At 49.5% G+C, this 20,376-nt stretch overlaps 10 protein-coding genes across 10 annotated transcripts; 1 reads left to right on the top strand and 9 right to left on the bottom strand.

Moving 5' to 3' along the window:
* Positions 1-443: 443 nt before the first annotated feature.
* DEU56DRAFT_828595 (uncharacterized protein) lies at positions 444-1,993 on the top strand. The gene is made up of 4 exons (XM_041354430.1): positions 444-484; positions 523-524; positions 557-1,711; positions 1,775-1,993. Exons 3-4 carry the CDS (start codon positions 680-682, stop codon positions 1,796-1,798), a joined length of 1,056 nt encoding a protein of 351 aa, XP_041203874.1. The 5' UTR covers positions 444-484; positions 523-524; positions 557-679; the 3' UTR covers positions 1,799-1,993.
* A 2,110-nt stretch (positions 1,994-4,103) lies between these two features.
* DEU56DRAFT_904083 (uncharacterized protein) lies at positions 4,104-4,839 on the bottom strand. Its single transcript, XM_041356662.1, is given in 4 exon segments — positions 4,104-4,124; positions 4,188-4,455; positions 4,475-4,708; positions 4,739-4,839. 3 exon segments carry the CDS (start codon positions 4,766-4,768, stop codon positions 4,333-4,335), a joined length of 387 nt encoding a protein of 128 aa, XP_041203873.1. The 5' UTR covers positions 4,769-4,839; the 3' UTR covers positions 4,104-4,124; positions 4,188-4,332.
* Positions 4,840-4,914: 75 nt separating this feature from the next.
* DEU56DRAFT_828577 (domain found in IF2B/IF5-domain-containing protein) lies at positions 4,915-6,645 on the bottom strand. The gene is made up of 3 exons (XM_041354429.1): positions 6,400-6,645; positions 5,369-6,346; positions 4,915-5,317 (listed from the first exon to the last, which is right to left on the bottom strand). Exons 2-3 carry the CDS (start codon positions 6,323-6,325, stop codon positions 5,045-5,047), a joined length of 1,230 nt encoding a protein of 409 aa, XP_041203872.1. The 5' UTR covers positions 6,326-6,346; positions 6,400-6,645; the 3' UTR covers positions 4,915-5,044.
* Positions 6,646-6,881: 236 nt separating this feature from the next.
* Positions 6,882-8,365, bottom strand: DEU56DRAFT_744911 (aspartic peptidase domain-containing protein; the record flags this gene model as incomplete). Its single annotated transcript, XM_041349111.1, has 6 exons — positions 6,882-7,118; positions 7,172-7,290; positions 7,342-7,475; positions 7,532-7,856; positions 7,908-8,036; positions 8,086-8,365. The coding sequence occupies 6 exons, from the start codon at positions 8,363-8,365 to the stop codon at positions 6,882-6,884; spliced, it is 1,224 nt and encodes a 407-aa protein (XP_041203871.1).
* A 922-nt stretch (positions 8,366-9,287) lies between these two features.
* On the bottom strand, positions 9,288-11,102 carry DEU56DRAFT_828571 (uncharacterized protein). Its single transcript, XM_041354428.1, has 2 exons — positions 9,596-11,102; positions 9,288-9,515 (listed from the first exon to the last, which is right to left on the bottom strand). The coding sequence occupies exon 1, from the start codon at positions 10,881-10,883 to the stop codon at positions 9,729-9,731; it is 1,155 nt and encodes a 384-aa protein (XP_041203870.1). The 5' UTR covers positions 10,884-11,102; the 3' UTR covers positions 9,288-9,515; positions 9,596-9,728.
* Positions 11,103-12,051: 949 nt separating this feature from the next.
* DEU56DRAFT_917231 (thioredoxin-like protein) lies at positions 12,052-12,777 on the bottom strand (the record flags this gene model as incomplete). Its single annotated transcript, XM_041357965.1, has 5 exons — positions 12,052-12,165; positions 12,227-12,400; positions 12,460-12,527; positions 12,579-12,601; positions 12,656-12,777. 5 exons carry the CDS (start codon positions 12,775-12,777, stop codon positions 12,052-12,054), a joined length of 501 nt encoding a protein of 166 aa, XP_041203869.1.
* An 851-nt stretch (positions 12,778-13,628) lies between these two features.
* DEU56DRAFT_41723 (uncharacterized protein) lies at positions 13,629-14,487 on the bottom strand. Its single transcript, XM_041346123.1, has one exon. The coding sequence runs from the start codon at positions 14,394-14,396 to the stop codon at positions 13,812-13,814; it is 585 nt and encodes a 194-aa protein (XP_041203868.1). The 5' UTR covers positions 14,397-14,487; the 3' UTR covers positions 13,629-13,811.
* Positions 14,488-14,878: 391 nt separating this feature from the next.
* On the bottom strand, positions 14,879-16,228 carry DEU56DRAFT_917230 (uncharacterized protein; the record flags this gene model as incomplete). The annotated part of the gene is made up of 6 exons (XM_041357964.1): positions 14,879-15,098; positions 15,148-15,346; positions 15,392-15,475; positions 15,528-15,677; positions 15,732-15,882; positions 15,935-16,228. The coding sequence occupies 6 exons, from the start codon at positions 16,226-16,228 to the stop codon at positions 14,879-14,881; spliced, it is 1,098 nt and encodes a 365-aa protein (XP_041203867.1).
* Positions 16,229-17,504: 1,276 nt separating this feature from the next.
* DEU56DRAFT_744959 (Nse4 C-terminal-domain-containing protein) lies at positions 17,505-18,013 on the bottom strand (the record flags this gene model as incomplete). Its single annotated transcript, XM_041349119.1, has 3 exons — positions 17,505-17,597; positions 17,650-17,738; positions 17,791-18,013. 3 exons carry the CDS (start codon positions 18,011-18,013, stop codon positions 17,505-17,507), a joined length of 405 nt encoding a protein of 134 aa, XP_041203866.1.
* Positions 18,014-19,664: 1,651 nt separating this feature from the next.
* Positions 19,665-19,961, bottom strand: DEU56DRAFT_744957 (uncharacterized protein; the record flags this gene model as incomplete). Its single annotated transcript, XM_041349118.1, has 1 exon — positions 19,665-19,961. The coding sequence occupies one exon, from the start codon at positions 19,959-19,961 to the stop codon at positions 19,665-19,667; it is 297 nt and encodes a 98-aa protein (XP_041203865.1).
* Positions 19,962-20,376: the final 415 nt, after the last annotated feature.

Raw genomic sequence — 20,376 nt, 5'->3', positions numbered from 1 at the left:
TGGGTAGTTGCTGGCTCTGGCTCATGTGTCGACAAACATATCACGTGAAAAGTGTGAGGCAAAGAAAAAATCACGCTACGAGGAAATCTTTGCCAAGACCTCTGTGTCTGCGTGAAATCCACTTCGCAACACAAAATAAATAAATACCATGAGAAAGACAGTACCACCATGACTGGCATGATGTTCTGAGGAAGATGTCAGTGATTATTATGAATATCCGAGCGTTCACCAAATTGCCGGTCTCACGCCGAGTCGTTGCACAGGGTTAGGGTTAAATTTCACTCGCATGTGGCGCAACGTTGTGCTTGGTTGTCAATGCCAATCGTACGTCCTCATCTATTTACCTCAAGAGGTACCCGCTCGGGAAATGCCGAACATGAGGGGGGGAGGGGGTGGTCCCCCAGAGGTCCTTATCGACTTAACCTTGGGTGTGACTTTGGATGGGGGGGTGGTGGGTATGCGTGGATCGGTCGGGGAAAAAAAACGTAGGTATTGAGGTTATTGGCGTTCGAGCCGGCGGCCACCAAGGCTGTGTTACTGAGTGTTTGATTTTCAGATTGCTCAAGGACAGTGGAATTTGCCCAGGAATACATCAACTCAGTAATGGATCATGTGATGTGGTGATTGTGGCCTTGTGTGGCCGGTGGCCCTTGTTTACGCTCCGACCGGTCCACAATTCATGAGGCAAGTATTAAAGGCAGGGTTCCTTCAAACCAGCTTCGCATCTTACTCGCATGTCATGAAGCCTATTACCACATTTCCATTTAGTTACCTCCCAGTTGAGCTTGTCCTCGTCATCCTCAGATATTACGTCCAACCCACCTTTGATCAGACTGCTCCATATTACTCTAAAAGTCCATATTCTAATGCACGCGCCCTCTGTCATTTCTCCAGAGCTGTCAGGCGGGCGGTACTTCCAGAACTCCTCCATACAATACTGCTTAAAGACGATGACACAGTGAGAGTGTTCGTGCATGCTCTACATATGCAAAAAATGTACGCGGAGAAAGCAAACCACCTCCGTTTCGACTACATTCCCCATGTGCACAAGATCTGGATGGGACCCCATGGTGGCCGCGATCTCTCACCAGCTTGCTTGCGCCACATCGCATGGGCCTATACACAGATTGAGCATCCGCTTTCCATCAGCCTCCTCTCTCCGGTGCTACTCGCTGCACCATCCATTGCCATTGACTGGACAAGTATGGACCTTCTTGAAGGATGTCTGGAACATGCATGGAAGTCCCGTGCAGCCACACATGCCAACAACGAACATTCTCCACCTCCCTGGAACACCCAAACCCTGATCCTGTCCGAGTCGCATGAGCCCTTCACCAGCGGCGCACGGTGGGGGCGCCTCACGGACACTCCCCAGGGATCTGCATTCCTGGAATCAATCTCTCACCTCTCAACCACCACATCCATCCTCCGGTCGAGCGCATCATCCTACCGCATGCCTCCGTGGATGGAGGTCACTCCATGGGCTTCTTTCAAAAGCCTTCAAATTGTCTCATTGCCGTACTTGATTGCTATCGAACCCCTCGTTGGCATCGGGCTGGTGAACGGCGTGCACGTCGAGCTGTTGACATTGCCTGCATCCCTGCTAAGGGACCACCACGGCTGTATTCCCGATTTCATGGGGAAGATAAAGGTGTTGGATCAGAGAAGTTTCGTAGAGGAGATTATTCGATCAGATGGTGTTCATTTAAAGGTGCTCCCTTCTGGCATTGTGCTCCCTTCTGGCATCCCCTGGCTTACTCGTGATTGGCTGCAGAAATTTTGGGCAAGCATGTTGTAAAGTGGACTTGGGGCGTTATGTAAATAACCCCAGATAGTGATGCACCGCTCTTTTTACTAAATCGTCCTCAACTTCACAGCATGGCTGCAAGCAACAATGAGGAGACAGCGCAGTATGTCCATACTTCCTCCCTCCCCGTGCTACACACCACTGCCAGTCGATATATGTACGCGCTCCTGAAAAGCGATTGAAGTCATGCCGGTCGCCGCGTCAGAGTCGGCCACGAGCTGAGCGTTATATTCTCGAATGCCAAGGATGAGGCGTGGTCCCAGCACAAAGGACTGTATGACTTGCAAAATATCGAGAAATCCAAAAATAATTTGATCTTCCAGGGAAAATAGATCCTATAGAAATGATGAACCGTGGTCGCATGCAGAGTAGTGAAATATTGCCATACAAATAAGATCGCTGGAGACAAAAACAGCACCAGGCTGAAGCAAGACACAGCAACATAACTACCACGTTCAATCATTCAGAGGAAAAGGGAACGATGTTCACAATATGAGCTTACCTCGCGAAGTAAAGGACGTGGGATTTTATCAACACCGTGAAACAGTCCCCCATAATCCCTCCTGTTGAATGTTGTCGCAGCTCACGGAAGTGTTTAACAGCAATCCAGACTGCGAGACATAGTGCGAGGACCTCCCAGACAGTGCCGAGTATCCAAGTAACGGAACTCAGAAGTAGGACATTTCCCGCATAGTGAATCGTGCACTGATAGGTGCCGGAGAGAATGAGTTCCTCTGGTATTCATCAATCAGCCCCATGCACGTTTTTCATTTACAATCAAGTGTACCCCCTGAAATATCACCCGTTGTCGTTACGCCGACCACCACGTCGAAAATATTGACAGCCAAGCATGCGACGATGAGAAGTATCAGGATCACTTTGGATCGTTGATACATGGCATGTAACCGAGCGATCATGATGACTGCAATGTGTTTCAGTCAAGTCAATATCATAGGTCTTGCAACTACACAGCTCACCACACAGCATTGCAGATGCCACAACATTCGTCCAATTCCATATGGTGTACAGCGCCCGGCCTGAGGAATGCAGTTAGTGATGGGCCTCGGGTAGATCACACACTCCAGACAGACTCACATCTGTGGCAGTCAGTGCCACGAACGAAGAAGCTTGTCAAGAATGACACTCACCCCTACAGGGTGTCACGGTTGATTACAGAGGAATAGCAGGCATCGGTGCAGAAGACTCACTGCATCTGTCAACAAGAGCGCAGGAACATTCACTGTATGCCACAGGTAAGAAGAAAAAAACAAGGTGAATGCGAGAAGACATACTCAGTATGTCTAGGCTGAGTGTGAGATTCATTAGCACAACACCGGTTGTTTGGCCTTCTGAACATACATGACATATAATACTCCAAGATAGCGCACCTAGGATATTTTCAAGTCAGCACAACTTCACACAACGGGCAAGCTACATACACTCAGGTACAAAATGGTCATAAGAGACCAACGTTGCCTCTGTCGCAAATCAATGTTGTTCTTCTGACATGGAACTCTGCTCACCCAGACCAGTTCGACCTAGAAAACTATTCTTAGCAAGATGGCTGCTCCGGTCATAGCATCAACATACCTCTTGTCCGAAGGTAAGGGCTGGAAACACTTGTAGGCAAACGAGCAATTCTCTAATGTTATCAAACTCACCCCAATCATACACGACTCCAACGCCAGCGGCAACTGCGAAACCACAGTCAAGGTTAGATCGAGAGATCAGCATCAACATTTGACTGCTCTTCACACCTATAAAATAGCTGGAAATACGCCAAGAGTTGATGACCGGCCAATCACTAGGGTCGTCTGAAACTTGGGTCATACTGTTAGAGGATGGATGTGAGGGAGCAGGGAATTTGGTGGACGTATGACCGTGATGACATTCGTGCTAGATATACCACCATCCAGTGTTTGGATCGCCGAAGTGAAATCGAGGGATGGTGTCCGTTTGGAAGTTCCTGCCATAGTTGAAGCAAAGTAAGTGTTGTCACATCATGATGAAGTGATTCTGGACCTTGAAGATAATTGCGAAAGTGATCGGATCGGCGATGCCGCCGATCAGCGCACCCACCCCGCACCAAGGCGTCTCCACGAGACGACGGCACTTCACACTCCCGCCTGGATAAGCAGCCTCATGTTGAGTACCATGGATATGAATTCTCGCATGATTGGTTTATCCATATGTACTGTGTACATGGATAAGTCCATCATGACAATGCGATCCAGTACTGAGTACTTCATCTGTCCCACACATGTTGGTCGTGGTGTGCGCAGCATTTTCGATATGTATCGTGGAGTTGGTGCGGTCACTGCGGTGGTGACAGGTAATTCTAGCTCAAGATATCGATATGGGGGAAAGAAGTCAGAAGCACCGTCAATGACCGCATAACTCGGAAGCCCGACTCGCCGTTCTTCAACCTAGCTGCCAGCGAGCACCCTCAACGCTTGAGATGCGAAATGTACCACACTGAATCTATCATGCAGTCGATGCCAATTGGAGTGACGGAGTCGAGGTCTTCATCCGCTGTTCGTAGGGTAACCTGGGTACGGGATGCCGTCGAGACTCAATATCTTGTGTGAGCCTGAGCCAGTTACTACAACGACGCCCAGAACTACGTAGTACACCGGCACCCCTGCAGGCTGCAGAACTCCGACTAACGATCAACGCATCAGCAGCTGAGAACTCGATCCTGAGTAGCCCAATTAAATCCTTGGTGCCGCTCGCTTGATCTGTGAACACAGTAACAGCGTCCCTTGCCTCGCGTTTGCCGACTACCAACTTGTCGTAAACCTTCGTTCCGCGCTCTTTGTTATGGGGAGATTCGCGGAGGAATGACGGGTTCAGGTCCGATGTGAGGAAGTAATATGTTGCGTAGAAAGGTTTTCCCAGCTGCTGTGTATTGAACTATTAGTCGATGCTCACGGTGGGCGCTGTTGCCAGTTGGGAATTCATTTTGCGCGCCTCGTATCCACCACGTGCTTCCCCAAAAAAAGCAGAGGACTCGATATAGAATTGAGTAAATTGGAGGAGCTGCGAATGCCACCCGATGGCACATCGCACTTAAGATGTTACTGGTCGACCTCATAGGGGCCTTATAAGCCACACAACAAGAATTTATAGAAAACTAGAGGCAAACCGACGAGCCCCGACCAATTGCAAAAGGTTACTAGCATGTTACAGTAGCACAATCAAAAAGACAAGATATCAAACATAACTGCTAACTACATATCACGCATCATCAGATTCATCGTCACTTGCCTCCTCAAGCCACTTCAAAAACGGCTCGCTGGCCTTCCTCACTTTCTTGCTCGTCTCCTTATCGACGTACTTCTTGCTGACATGAGTACCCCACTGAGTCACGACCTCTTCTTCCAAGACGTCGATCTGGTACAGCGCCATAAGAATCTTTGGGACGGAAGGAATGAGCTCGGGGTGAGTGAGCCCAACGAGACACTCGATACCACCCAATAGGGCTTTCTGGTGCTTCTCGGAAGTAATCATCTGCACGTCAAGTTAGTAGAAGACCATGTGATCAGAAAGACAGAAGCGAACCTTTGCAAGCAAGGCCTTGTAAGTGTCAATCTCTTTCGCAACGTCCTCGGTGAACAGCGCTTGAACAAGAACGAGGACAGTCTTGTGTTTCTTCTCAACGCCGAGCTCTTGCGCCTTCTGGTAGATCTGCACCGCACTGACGTCTGCTTCGCCTTTGTTCTCTTCGACCCACCGACCAAACTGAGCATATGGGCTGTTCACGTCGTCATCACTGCCATCGTCATCTCCCAAGCCACCGGCAGGCGTAAGCGATAGTCCGCCAACTTTACTTTCCAACGCCTTCACGCGAGCCTTGACAGCCTCAGGGGACGTATCAGCCGACCAATCTTGAGCCGCAAGCTTGGTTTCAGTAGTGAGCTCAGCGGCCTCGGCTTTGATCTTCTTGGTAAGCTCATCATCACTATCGCCACCGTTGTCGTCTCCAGGGACTGACGGAGCCGATGCGTGGACTCCGCCGCCATTGCCATTGGTCTCGCCCTTCTTGCTCTTCTTCGGGTTCTTCGGCGGGTTCTTTAAGATGAAGGTGACGAGCTTGTGCTTCATGTCAACGTCCGTCCTTTCGCCACAAGCTTTACAATCCCTGACGACGTCCTCATTACGACCGCTCTTGAGAATGATAAGGTCCGTCTCAGGGTTCTTGCACGAACGACAAAGAACAAATTTGTCAATGAAGACGTCAAGCAGCTCGCGGAGGCGAGAGGCGTCATGAGCGCCGTTGACTATGTAGCGTTCATTCTTGTCATCGGAAGAGGTCTGTGCACCGAGCTCACAGCCGAAGAATTTGGTAGGGTACGTGGGAGGGCGAGATAGGGCACGAGCGACATCTGCCATGTTAGGGACGACGGTTTTGATACCATTGCCTTTTCCCTCGATTTTGGTGAGAAGGAGTGGCATGCGGTAGCGGTAGAACTTGTCATCGACATCACGACGAATATTCACAATTCCTGCGGAAGCCATGCTGGGCAGATATATTTAACGCTGGAGTATGGCATAGTCAATTGACAGCATGTCGAAGGATAGAGACAACGTACAGTACTTATGGATTTTCTCCGAAACAAACACGTATTTGCCGATATATTGAGAGGAGGTCGAAGCATGAAATAAAGTCTTCTGTTTTCTCCTCGAGTGGGACAGAAGATAGAAAAAATGTGCGTTTGAGAAGAAATCGTGGGCTAGAGTGAGACCGCGAAATTCCTAGGTTGTGGGCTTTGGGTTGCGTTTTAATGCGGAGGCAAAGGCTTTGTAAGAAGACTTCGTGGTTGGTGGTTGTGGGCAGTTAAGGACAAGGAAGCAAATTTATGGGTGCCTGTTTGTTCCGCCTCCGGAACTTGCCGGATGACTAAGGGCTTCCGCTGCCGCAGTATATGTAATACAAATAAAATAGCTCAACATTCGAACGTTTAACTACCACTCCTGTCACAATGCTTCCACAAGATAACTTGGTCCAAAGATTGTGAAAAATGATATATGTTATAAAGTACAAACAGCCAATATTTAACCCAAAAAAATCACATCAGTTGGTGGTGGCAGTCGTGTATGCGGTTGTGGCAAAACCGACTTGGGAGTTGGTGGTATCGAACACGGAGTAGAAGCGCTCAAGGAAAGTGTAACCGTTGATGAAGTCGAGACCTTGACCACTGGGGGCCCCAATGGAGTTAACAACCAGATAAATATAAGTGCTGGTACCACCAATATAGGTGTTAAGGGCACGAGGCCAGATCTGGCCGTTAGGAGTCAGAGCATAGGTGTTCTGTGCAAAATGGTGAACAAAGAATATTAACGCTTGAGATAGAAATGGCGTACACTGCCAATATTGAAGTTTAGGTTCTGGAGAGCACTGTACTGGGTGGAGGTAATACGGAGAAGACCAGTCCTCCGATCCAGAGTAGCACCGGTTGCAGACTGGTATGTGCTAAATGCGTCTATCAAACACTGATCAGATTAAGACCACTCGCTGTACTCGAGACACGCACTGCTGGCAATGAGGATGAGGGTAGTGCCAGTGTCAACGATACCTGCCGTCGCAGACAAGATCGTCTTGGTGCCATAGGTGATGCTCTCGTTGATACCCCAGTAGTAAGATGCAGGATAGGTGGTGGTGAGAGGACTGCAACAAAATGATTACTGTGAGTACGGATTGATCTCCGGGCTAGAGCAACATACGTATATGTGATGGCGCCGGTGTACTTGGTGGCATCGGTCCCTCCGAAGGTGAGCTCCCCATTGGTGACTGTCTGCGAAGTGGTGGGCTCGAACGAGACACCGACAACCACCTGAGAAATGATGCCCTGGGTATACAGGTTCTGAGTGACAGTCGGGATCGTCGTCGTCGGTGAATTTGTCAGGGTGCCTTCTGTCAAGTCGAGAGGCCCGATGCCGAGGATACCGTCAACACCGGTGAAGCCCGTCGACCTAGAAGCAACACCAATCGATTGCTGGGTGATGGTGAGCCCACTACCGAGAGTGACAGTGTCGGTGTACTCAGTTCCTATAGATAATCGTAAATATTTTTAACTTATGATATCTTTGTTTGTCGTACCAGAGAAAGAGCCAGAACCATAGCTGACTGCCACAGGCTGGCCAGTGTTGACGCTGGTGCTGGTCATCGCGTACGGAGTGGTGGCTCCAACCCAAGTGTTTGAGCTACCAGTGTCGACAATCAAGTTGTCTTTAACAATCTATTAACAGCTGCATATTTTCTCAGTTATTAAACTTACAGGTTGTGGCAGGGCTGCCAACGCCAACTGCTGCAATGTAGGTCACAGCATCGTTAGTCACAGCAATGCTACCAGCACGGCGGCCGATATTGCTTGCGGCAGCATTCTTGAGGGCGGCCGCGCGAGATTGGTCGTGCTGCAAGAGGTTGATAGTACCACCAGAGGTATTTAGCCTCCTGGCGATGGGTAGGGTGATGGGGGAGTTGCGAACTTCAACAGGCGATGCCGCTATGGACAAGGCCAGGAGGAGAGTCGTCAACAAGGATGCAGCTGGGAACATGGTTGGCTGGTACTGGAAGGTAATAATCATACCACATTATGAAACCCATTATATACGTCCTAGTGAACGTGAATACGCTGTGCTGAAAGGTGAGCACATGGTTAATCTCATCTTGAAGGCGGAACCGTATGGAACGCGCCCCCTCACGTGAAGAAACCGAAAACAGGAACAACTGAGCAATCGACTCGTTGTGCGCGTCTTTTATCAAAAGCAACACAGCGGAACAAGTAGCTGTTTTTGGCCGTGAGTAATGGGAACTGCATCCATGAGGACATGCGGTTCTACCTGTTTATTCATGGACTGAGGGGTTAGGGAATGCCAACCTCGTATGGTGAAGCTCATATGACAAGTCCACATGCGTGGCACATCCACATCAACTGCCAGGTGCTTCACTTTAGAGACTCCAACCTACTGGAGGTTAAGCATTGAGGAGGGGAATGGTACATGGGCCTGATGATATTACATTGAAAGAGTTGTTACACTGAAGAGATTACAAGAATACCTGCGGATCGACACAAAAAATCAAGCGTGGAGTGTTGCTGTCAAGAAGAGATAAGATGAAGAATCATGGTCCCTGGGGCCTGGAGCATATGCACCGCAACTGATTTCCGAGGCATTAATCGCGCGAGAACCGGGACCATTGTCTGAAGAACGAGGAAATTTGAAGGCATAGCAAGTAACGAACGAGACAGTGATGTAAAAACCGATCGTGCATGCCGGTACCGATATGCCTTGATCACCACCGTACAGAAATGGAGAAGTTAGGGGACCCCACATGACTTTGCATGTATCTTATGCCACTAGCCAACAGTGTTACTATCATGGCAAATCAAGAGGTGTGCGATACAAAGGAACAGGACAAAAGGGAGGAAAAGCCAAATGTAGGCGTAACTTTACATAAGCTTTTAAACCTTAATTCCCCGCCACTTTCTTCCAACTATCATGAGTCGTGATTGGCACATGATCATCGAGTCTGACTGGGCATCATCAAATACACGGAGACACTTATGATAATATCATCTGACATAGAGTATGAGATTTTCAGTGTCTCTCTGCTTCCGTCCACCGGACGCAAAGCCCTCCCCTTGACGCTAGACCCTCACAGGGCGTCAGACATGCACAGACGAATATGTCTAGTTGGAATAGAATGGTTCGTAAGTTCAGTCCTTCATCGAACGGAAGAATTGGATCGTCAAGTTCCTATGCTGAGCCTAACTACTATGTACACAGAGACCAAAGACCAAGATTCGCTACTCTTACTGTAACATACAATTTGTATACCGTATCACAATCAAATGAAAGACACGCCATCAATACCTGATAGGACGATGAAGGAACAACTTGTCTTCCTCTTCTATGTGGTCTAACTAGGGGGATCTGTGGCAGGCCGGCGGAGAACTTCCCCGCGGACAGTAACCTCCCTAACAGCTGAGAACAAAGGTTCAACTTCATTCACATCGACTTCGCTCAGCGGTATTTCCGTCTGAAAGTCTAGCACCCGCAGGTGGCAAGACGCGGCTGTCAGCACCGCCATGATACACTTCACTTCCGGCCCCTTTGGCTTTGCCGCCACAGTCAACTTCTGCAACTTGGGAAGATTAAGTCCATTGAATATGTCGATAAATCCGCGGCGATATAAAGGATTCGCGTAGAGGGGGAGAGTCATTGTTTCAAGGTAATGATGCGTGATAGAATCACGTGGAGTGCCGATATCCGATGAACCTATATCCGCCACGATGGTCTCCAGATGATGAAAAATGATCAAAGAGGTGTGTATGACCTGACCAGATGCAACCTGGAGGTGGAGATGACGCATATGTTTGTATGTATCTGTATCTGTGAATAGGATGGCAGTTGAAAGATGATGTTGATGAGAGATGTGTAGGTGACAGAGGTTTGGTGCGTTGAGTTTGCTGAGATCTGTCCAATAACACTCCAAGGTTCTTAACCGAGGTGCGTCGATGTCCTTGCGGGCGAATGTTAAGGTTGTTGGCATAACAGAAGCCATCTCCCAACGCCCAGCCTCCGAAATGAGGATTTCGAGCACTTGCGCATTTGCTGCCGAGGCTGCAAAAGTGCAGCGGGACTTAGTGCGGGGCGGGGGAGGTACGATGCGAAGGGTAAGAGGCAGGCTGCCAGAACGGGCGAGCCAAAATCGGAGCAGAGATGAAAGAAACTGCTGCAATTTTTCAACTCCCCCAGGAAGCGCCACTTGGATGCGGGACCAAACCCCTGCCGTTGAAAGTGCAACGACTCGCCAAAGGCGGCACACCCGGGTGAAGACCAGAGGTGGCTCGGCAAAATTGGCCGAGATGGTCATATTTCCAAAGGAGAAAATGCTAGGATAAATGTCGTTAACACTGAGCAGGAATATGTGCCGTAGAAGTTCCACTGGCAGCCGGTGAATGTGGTGTCTTGAGCAGTTGTCATTGACAGGAGAGTCGCGTGAACCAGTGAAGGACAATGCACCGATCCCATACACGAGCGCTGACATGTTCTCATCCCAGGCTTCCATCATCAATTGGGGTTGAGGCCTGAGGTGGTGAAACCTTGTCAAGTTGTCCGGGAAAACGACAAGGAACACTAAGCGGATCAGGCAAAAATAACAGGACGAAACTGTGGACTCTTTGAGCGTTGAACTGATTCGGATATGTGATGGTAGGTACGAGACCCGTCGGAGTCTAATCTGAATGGTAAAAAAGTGACGGAATATAAGGGGATGAGTCACACGACATATGATAAGGTGAGTGTGTAGTAAGCGATCAGCTTACAGGTGGGTATAGGAGACTATGCAGAGGAATAGGAGCCCATCTGATGTGATTTTCAAATTACACGTACCCCTAGCGAGATACCGCGATGACGGCTACTAGCTGCTCGCGCTTACAGCAAAAAATTGTCCTACACTTTGTGACGGTAGTTGTATACTTGCTGTCAGAGGCAACCTCAAGGCAAGGACGAGAATGTCATGATGAAAACCGAATAATATCAATCGCGAGCTGCAGAGGTCCAGATCATTCGGGAAAGACAAATTCTATATTGACATACCGTAACAAATACTTTGAGATCAGTGACACTCCCTTTGATTTACTGATGGAGTCCAAGAGATTTGAGCTCAGATATATTGCACGTTAAGATGAACTTCAAACATATTGCCCGCCTCCCTGTAGTTATGCTGTCCGTTTTCCGCAGTCAACGGGGCGTATTTCCAATGAAGACCCGAATTCTATCAAAGCAGGAATGGGCAAGAATGCCAGGATGACATCACAATGTGTCTAGGCCTGCGTTCCAGCTACTGCTGTTGGTATGGAAATGTTAGTCTCCCCGAGTCAAGATATAACAAACAAAACTCCCAGCCTGAGAGAATTTGTGTGGAGACCTAAGTCCGCCCTCCTGCTGGCCTTTGAACTTGTGAAGGAACCTTTATCGGGATATGCAGTGTGGGCATAGCCTTAATCCGAGTCTATGCCCTGCTTCTTTGCTTCGGTGCGGGATAAAGCTGCGCATCAAATCTCGAAGACACCAGGAAATGACCTTGATTATTGGAGCACTAGCCCCGTCCAGGATATTTTGAATGAAAAAAGCTTTTTTTTAGTAATCAATTACAAAATAGGTCTCTTACAAAAAAAACATGGTCCAAACGTCTCAACAATACTATGATCCAAATCCCTATGGAGCATTCAAAGACATCACTCAGCAAGAAGCTTCTCCACTGTAGCATCAATTGCCTGAGGGGTAGTTGTCGATGCCCAACGGTTCACAACTTTTCCATTCTTATCGATTAAGAACTTCTCGAAGTTCCACTGCGAGTGGCAGGTTGCGTCAGCTGTAGGCACATCGACGATCCGACCCCACATAACGAACCTTAATTCTGGTGAGGCCCATAAGTCCCGGCTTCTCGTTCTTGAGCCATTGGTAAACGGAGTTCGTGTTGTCGCCATTCACGTCAGACTTCTTCATAAGCGGAAAGTTCACTCCGTGGTTGAGCTCGCAGAAAGAAGAAATGGCGGCATCATCACCAGGTTCTTGACCTCCAAACTGTCGGTTATTATTGAGCACCCTATCACAGTGAAACAACTGAAGCGGTGCAGACTCACTTGGTTGCATGGAAAACCGAGAACGATGAAGTCACGTTCCTTGTACTTGTCGTACAAAGCCTGAAGGCCTAGGTGTCCGTTGTGAGTTGTGCATCAACTTCAAGAACTGTAAAGTGCACCTTTGTATTGGGGAGTGAAACCACTGGAGATTTCGAAGAGTGAATAGTTCGTAGGTCCTCCATAGTTACGGACTTACCACTTCGATGCAACATTGACAATCAAAACAACCTTCCCCTTGAGCTGTTCAAAGTCATACGTTTGCCCGCTAGGCAGCTCCGTCTTCAGATCATAAAAAGTGTTTCCGGATGAAGAAGACATCGTTCGTCGTAAAAGTGAAGGTAGTCGGAGACGTGACAGTGGAGGTACAGTGACAAACGGTTGACACCGGAATGGTTGAAACGACCGGCAAGTCCCACCAATTTCACAGAGTGGGTTATAGTTATATCTTAGAGATCTGATGCTGGAGTGGGTAACCAAGCGCGATTGGATCAGCGAAGGAGTGATACTTGGGAACGGTATAGCTTTCATCAATGCGCACAACTTGAACTTGTGTTCGGTACCCTGGTATGGTCTTGGCACGTGTTTATCTTATCTTTCTATGCCGTATTTCATATGCCGGAGGGTGGAAACAATATTGTCGGCTCGCTGCAAAACACCATGGTATGTATGTACGATAAAAATGTTCAACGGCAAAATTTGACATAGTCAAATTTGTAAATTTCCGACCATGCTAGCAGGAGGATGAAGATCACACTACATCCTGTCCCTGGCGTTAGTGATGCAGAAAGCAGCCCATGGGTCCCCATTCCGACCAGGGAATCTTGACATGTATCTCTGACTTCAGGGCCCTTTCCGAGAAGATGACCAAGTCAACAACTAGAATAACAGACAACACGCCATAGAGGACCTCCAAAAACCAGAATAACAGACAACACGCCATAGAGGACCTCCAAAACCATGATTTGTGGCTCCCAAGAGGGCACATGGTCGGGTAAGGTCTGTGCGAGCCGCTGCGCCTCGGAACGATGGTTTGGGATGTACAACAGTGATTGACGGGGATGAACGGTGACTTTTCGGAAGGAGATACGTGATTCAGGGCTGAGGCGATCGCATCAGGTTCTTGCAATGCGTAAACGGTTATAAGGCTCGAGCCTATCGCAATAATCGTCAGCTGGTCAACAACGTGGACTTGTGACAGATGATCATCTTAAGGTCGATCTAGTAAACGAAGTTGATTTAATGCTAAGCAGCAGAGTTGTTCTCAAGAATGGAGGGACTCACTCTTCGCATGTCCCTTCCTCTTTGAATCACTTGTATGAATATGGTGGATGAAACTAGGTCGCCCGATTCGTCTATGTCATAGTAAATAACCACACGATCATCGCAGATTTCAGGATGGCACACAACATAAACAAAATAATCGTCGGGTGCATAAATAGTGTGTTTGCACTCCGAGGAAGCGCATTCGACAGAGCTTGGATGGGGATTCCACCGAAATGAAGCCGACTGAGACTCCACAAAAAAAGATTTTGTTCCGCATCGGTCGCAAAAGCAACTATCAGGTAAGGAAAGACAAGATTAAGATTGACGGCAAGATCCTGCAGAGGGTCGAAAGTAAGATGGCTTGGCAGCGGCCGGTGCTGAGTGTTCAGGGTGACCATGGGCGATGGCAGTATCGCTTCTTCGAAAACAGTATCCACATCAAAGTCGGACTGCCACAGGGATGGCCATTTTTGATCGAAAGCATCTTCCCGGAAACACTGATCAAGCCTAGGGTAGATGTCTCGTTGGAGCCCTAAGCGTAAAAGCTCAAGCTTGTACTGAATATGGACAGAATGTTTGACTACATCCCGGATGGGTTTTGCAGGTCTTAGCATAAACTCAGAAGTTAGCGAGGAACATGAAAACACGTGATGGAATAACAAACTATTGCGCATTGATTGCGCAACGACAAAGATCCCTCGGGGTAAGTACTAGGGCCTCCAGAGTAATATGATCAGCCGTGACGAGAACCCAACGTAGTAAATTTGCTATCCGTGATGGTTGAACTAAAACATTCAAAACTCGGAGATTTCCATCCTAATCACCGTATCCCACGGTCTGGTACGCGTGCCTCGGGCAGGGATGCACTCGTGCCAAGTTTGTTCCTTACCACAATGGGTACCGGCGCCTACGCGCCCAATCCCCGACTCCTCCCGAATTACAAGCACACTATCGCAATTAAGCTAGATATGAATATGGGGTTACACGGATATGACGCTCAAAGTAGATTCTCAACTGTGCGCGACGATCTCGACGAGGTAAGGTAAATGATCAGTCGTTTGGCGAGGGTAGACGGCAGTAGCTGGGGCAAATCAAGCAATACGTAGGGTATAGTTATGTACTTACTGTTTGACAGGTAGATACGAAATGGGAAACATCATGCCGCCTTGCTATGCCCCGCACCTCTCTTTGTTGGGGAACCCTGGCCTGCGGGTCCGTCTGCCTTTCGCTTGCCCTTGCCCTCTGCTGCTTTGGTGGGAGCACTTGTGAACAGGCCCTTGGCTGCCCCCGTGAGGGGGAGCAGCTTCATGGACCTCAACCCCGTCTGGTATACTCGAGATCCGGCGGTCCGCCTTTCGTCGACGCCGAAGGTCCAGCTAAGAGTGATAAGATGAGCCGTACGCCTTTGCACAAGTCCGCACTTACAGTCGCAAGTTAACATCCACGACAACAGGCATAGCCGTCGTGAACTTGTTGCTGTACTCTGAAGGGTGGATGAGCACCCCAGCGGCGTCCCGAATGTTGGGAACGACGACCGGGACGTCTTCAATGCCGTAGAGTTCGATGGCCGAGCGATAGTGTCCCTGCGGGTCCGGCATGTCTTTCAGAGTCCAATCCGACGCGCCTATAACATGTGAGAAGCAGCCGCGGCTTAAAATTCATCACTCACCTCGGCTCGCGCTGTTTGCGTTATCCTTCTTCTTGGGGGAGAAGCGCTCTTTGATCACTTCTGCTGTGAATCGGACGTCGGTGTCTGAAGATTCGTGTCATCAGTCGGCAGAGCTTCCGCGAGAGGCGTCACTTACTCTCAAAATCTTCGAGTGAGAATTCAGGCACGGCTTCTTGAGTGATCTCTGCGGCATCCGGAAAGAGATGGTCGGTAGACACAATGAATTGACGCTCGGCCCCGGGAGTGGGACCTGCGCTTCTCATAAATTGAACGACCTCCCTCCCATCTGGGTAGCGGGTGGTCAGAATGTGTTGCATCTCGTGCGCCGTTCAACACTCACCAGATTTTCTCTTTTTTTCGCATTCACTCCCGAGGTACATCAATGTGTTCTGGGCCTTCATGCTGCATCTGACCGCTTCTATTGGGTAGGAGTCGTCTAGCACTTTCAGCTGGAACTGCGCCTTGGCAGTGCGTATCTCCTTGATCAAGGGCTGTAGCGCAGGTCAGCACAAAGCAGCAGACATAGTTTGAGAATAAACTAACCTGCTTGAGCGTGGGGAGGGAGAAGTACGGGTCCATTCGCGTGTGCTTGCCTAAAGGTTCGAGAATAGCGGGAAACGTCATGGTAAAAGGTCGACCGCTCTTGTCGCACCACTGCTCGCTACGTTTCTTGCCGTCCCAGAATCGTGGATTGTTGGTGGTTGCCAACGTGCTCAGGTGCTCAGTGCTGGCTGCATCGGGCGCAGCTGCACAGGCGAGTAAAGCTTCGACAAGGGCTGGTGCCAATGTCGTTTCAGAAGACAAGTCGTCAGCGTCGAAAACGTCAGGAGCAGACATGATGTCGACTCGCCATGCGTGTCTCAGGTGCGTTTATATGCCCCTCAAGTAATCCGTACCTGATCCACTTCTGACGTGCGGGTGAGACATGTGATCGAGCAGGAGACGTAGATCTCACTCGCAAACCCCTTTGATCGACTGCCAGCAAACGCAGGTGTCGGACGCTTCCCGATTTATCTGCGTGCTCGAATCACAACACTCGTTTGGAAAAATCATATGGCTTTATTGATGTTCTGCGTCCTAATCCTAGGCTTCTGTGCTCCATCTTGCCATCTTTCAGGTCCCTGCTCCTGCCGCATTGCTCATGATGACATTCATCAGCTGGCCCCTGCGTGAGTGGTACGGTGCATTCCCGAGTTTGTTTGCCTCTGCAACGAGGTGGTGCGCGAGATCCTCGGTGTAGGTGTATATAATCGCCACACTAACATCATTGGCCAAGCTCCGTACCATGTCTAGTGAAGTTCAGCGTGTGCTTTGTCGTGAGGTTGTGAACTTCGACGTACTTGTGAGCATCTCGGGCATGTCGAACAGAAGATCCGGAGCTATCAGCGCACTCGCGGTTGACATTGTTGGAAAGTGATGATTTGCCTCTCTGATGCTGCTGGCGTTTTCCACGTGGAACGTGGGTTTATCGCTTCCATGGCGTTCAACTAGACTCAATCAGCTCAGCAGCACGACGCGTAACTGTCGCCTTACCAAAAATGAATGCTCCCTCTGCGTCGAAAAGGTCTATGAGCTCTGCTACGGAGGGTGCGATCATGTTTTCTTACGCTGTGGAGTGGCGGACTTTGGTAGGCAGGGGTGAGCAAGATGTGGTTCTTCTGTGGTGTCATTCTGCCGTTGCCACGATGAGCCATGTGATTGAGCACGACATGTAGACCTCACGTACCACTCCCGTTGATCGACAGTCTCTGATCAGTGGCCCTGATAGGGTCGATAAAAGAATACCCGCGAAACCAGCCGACGACTCAGGACCCCAAGAAAACGTTTTTGTTAGTGAGCATTGTGTGGTCCATGTCCCATGCTTCTCAGTCCAGAGCCCTCTCGCTGGTGTAATAGCGATGTTCCTTCACGATGAGATGTCCTTGCTCTTCGACTTGCCGGCCATCGATCCACCGGACAAATCCATCCAATCGGGGTGACGCACTCGACAGTTTGTAAGCTTCTGATTGTGCATTCACAAACACGATCGATCAACACGTGCCGATCGGTGGCTATGAACCGCAATTTATTTCCAGGCTTGTCCCATCGGAGCTGTCAAATCCGACGCTGAAAATCAATTTACTACAGTACTGGCGGATATTGTGTTCTTGGCCACTACTCTGTGTGGGATCATTGCCTCAGTAATGTTGAACACATCGATAGCCTTCTGCACGCCGCCGTCAGAGTTCGTTGCGAGTAATCAATTGTTTCTGACGAACCCTCCAAGTGGCCATGTCAAATTCCATGATGAGCTGGTGACGCACCACTCCTGAAGCTAGGCGGTGTGATGGTGTGGAACTACAACTCTCTACAAACATTGAGTGCTGTTCAGATGTTCAATGAATGGATGAACAACGTACGGATGACGGGCTCCCCTCTGCTATCCACCCACAAGGCGCACAACCCGTCCCTAAACAAGAACGAAAGGCAGAAAAGGTTTTCGACAGATTGTGCGAAGTCTTTTGGGTTTATGACAAAGCGGAAGAGGTTGACAGAACCTGTTCGTTGGAGGATCTGTTGTATCTGAGAATCTATAAGTGCAAAGGGAAGGGCGCAAACAACGCTTGCTTGCCTGGGCAACATTTTTCGAGGTGCACTCGTGTCCTCCTGGGAATTCGTGATCCATATCCCCAAATTTACGGAGTTCGTTGTAGACCAAAGTGGAGGGCAAGCAAGGATGGTCATTGGGGATGACTATTTGTCCTTTGACCAACACGATCTCCCGACAGACGCTGTTCAGTGGCCCTGATAAGGTCCATAAAAGAATACCCGTGAAACCAGCCGTAGCCTCAGACCCAAAAGGAACGTGTCTTTGTTTGGTGTTGTTGAAAAGACAAGCCGTTCATCCACGTTTGATTGGCGACAGGGCATCGTTCATGGTGACAGGTTCACATTTGGTCAGGTACGCTACAACAACTATTTGCAAATCAGGATGTGATCCGCTCGTGCCTCTGGTGATATATCAACTGGTGCTTTTATGCCAGGTACGAGCACCAATCGTCCGTCGCTCAGAGGAGATACAATGTATGCAGAGTCGAGAAGTGTCTGCATGTCACCACTGTCAGGAACATACCATCAGCACAACACACCTGTGTCAGACATGCACTTACGCATATTGATCTTGCGTGATCTCGAAATTCTCAGAAACATGGGCTTGTACCTCGGCTGGCCAAGCACCATATGGTGTGGCGTGCTGCAGCCGTGCAACAGCGCATAATATGGCAAGGTGTCCAGCAGTCAACACCTCGTTGATCTGCATTGCACCCTCAGTTATCATCGAGCTCGTTGACAATACGATGCTCACCTGCTTCTCGTGGCAAGCACACAGACAGCTGTTTTCCACCATCTCTGCTGTCGGCAAAGGTGTCATGCTTCTGTTTACCACTGGAACCACTTGAACCGCGTCGAGATCGTCGCGCGCAGTTGAGACACTGAAGTGTTCCAGTCTGAGCTGCAGCTCAGCAAGATCTACACTGTCGTCGCGCAAACATGCCATTGCAGCATTCATGGTGTCACGTCCAAAGGTAGGTGGCACGATTCAGGTGTTGTGTTCCTGTCGGCCACGTATTTTTGATGTAGAAGTTGACAACGGAGTCTTTGGCAGCTATAACTTCCGTCTTGATATAGCTAGTGTGTGCGCAGTCGAGCGCGATAGTGTTGCAGTCAATAACTGTCCCTGGGATGAGGCTGCAGTCCTAGGCAGCAGGTACGTGTAACGGACACCATCCGCGAGATTGAAAACGAGGGTCTGCAGGGAATAAGTGCAAAGACTTTGAATGGAGTGAAGCACTCACGTTCCGTGAGTAATATAGTGCTCGCGAACACCTCTGGCCTACCATTTATATCACATGTAAAGCTGCACTGTAAACGTGGCTGTTGGCGTGGCCGATGTCAAGGGTTTCGCTCAGTAGCAGAGCAATGGCAAGTTGGAGCAGGATGATGGGTCGGTCGACACGACCAGTGGGATGCAAATCAAGGGCGTCTTGTAAAAGAATGATAGGTATGTCGTCGACAGAGCATCTAAAGCCAAGCTGACTTGGGTGGAGTATGTTGACGTCTAGCATGCTGGTTTGAGCGGGAACCCACGTTCACGGGCAACACATCTCGGGAAAGTGCGAACTTCCCAGACTTCTCCGATCAGGCACCTACAACGATCGAATACTTCATATCCATGTAACCCCCATATGCATATCTTTGCCTTGGAGGGTAAGAGGCCCCACCAAACCCAACGGTCTCAAAGTTCTCGTAAGGCGTATACAAGGAGGTGGGCTTCATTGGGTCCGTGAGTGTTCAACAGTGAAGAGGAGGTGAAGATGTTGTTTGCCACACAGTGTGAAGCAGGGAGGTCCGCAGCAGGCAAACCACCGTTGATGCGTCCATCATATTGCCACACGCCATCCCTTCCGTCAACCAAACGGGCAGTGAAGTGATAGTTGCCCAAGTATATGATGCCTCGAAGGACATACTCGACATCGGCTGTCTTCGATGGTATGAAGAGCTTTGGGGAAGGAAACAGCGCAGGAAGTGACATTGGTACGACTTCCAACGTCAGTAGCTGCGGCGGGTGCTGGTAAAAGACGCGTGGTTGCATTATCGCAATGCAAGCTGGGCAAGAGGGTACGCTCTCGTGAGTCTGAGCAATTCTGTTGTGTTCTGCTCGCAGGAACATTCTCACCCAGGTCTGGCTAGACACTGAAGAAGCCTCCAAAGACCCGGAGTGCGCACCTGCAACCAGTTTCGCCCAAGTGTTATGGTCGCACACAGTGGGGAGTGCGTGGCTTGATTGCCCAATCCATGGTGACATGACTGCTTGAGGGCATGCGTTTTCGCACTGGATGTCATATTGGGGGTCATAGGCGTCCTCCGCGTGCATCACATGTAGGATGTGGGACGCGGATGCCCCACACATCCCATGTCGTGGAAAGGCTTGACAGTCCAGGGCGGTG

Source organism: Suillus clintonianus (genome assembly GCF_016758775.1).
Source record: "Suillus clintonianus strain FC179 chromosome Unknown DEU56scaffold_102, whole genome shotgun sequence".
NCBI classification, from domain to species: domain Eukaryota; kingdom Fungi; phylum Basidiomycota; class Agaricomycetes; order Boletales; family Suillaceae; genus Suillus; species Suillus clintonianus.
This window is presented reverse-complemented; position numbering and strand designations above follow the sequence as displayed.

Coding starts and splice junctions, on each gene's coding strand:
- DEU56DRAFT_828577 (XM_041354429.1), bottom strand. CDS start 6,325: ATGGCTTCCGCAGGAATTGTGAATATTCGTCGTGATGTCGATGACAAG. Junction 5,318..5,368: donor ACAAGGCCTTGCTTGCAAAG/GTTCGCTTCTGT, acceptor CTTGACGTGCAG/ATGATTACTTCCGAGAAGCA.
- DEU56DRAFT_828595 (XM_041354430.1), top strand. CDS start 680: ATGAGGCAAGTATTAAAGGCAGGGTTCCTTCAAACCAGCTTCGCATCT. Junction 1,712..1,774: donor CAGATGGTGTTCATTTAAAG/GTGCTCCCTTCT, acceptor GATTGGCTGCAG/AAATTTTGGGCAAGCATGTT.
- DEU56DRAFT_828571 (XM_041354428.1), bottom strand. CDS start 10,883: ATGATGGAAGCCTGGGATGAGAACATGTCAGCGCTCGTGTATGGGATC.
- DEU56DRAFT_904083 (XM_041356662.1), bottom strand. CDS start 4,768: ATGAATTCCCAACTGGCAACAGCGCCCACC. Junction 4,709..4,738: donor AACTGGCAACAGCGCCCACC/GTGAGCATCGAC, acceptor TTCAATACACAG/CAGCTGGGAAAACCTTTCTA.
- DEU56DRAFT_41723 (XM_041346123.1), bottom strand. CDS start 14,396: ATGCGCAATAGTTTGTTATTCCATCACGTGTTTTCATGTTCCTCGCTA.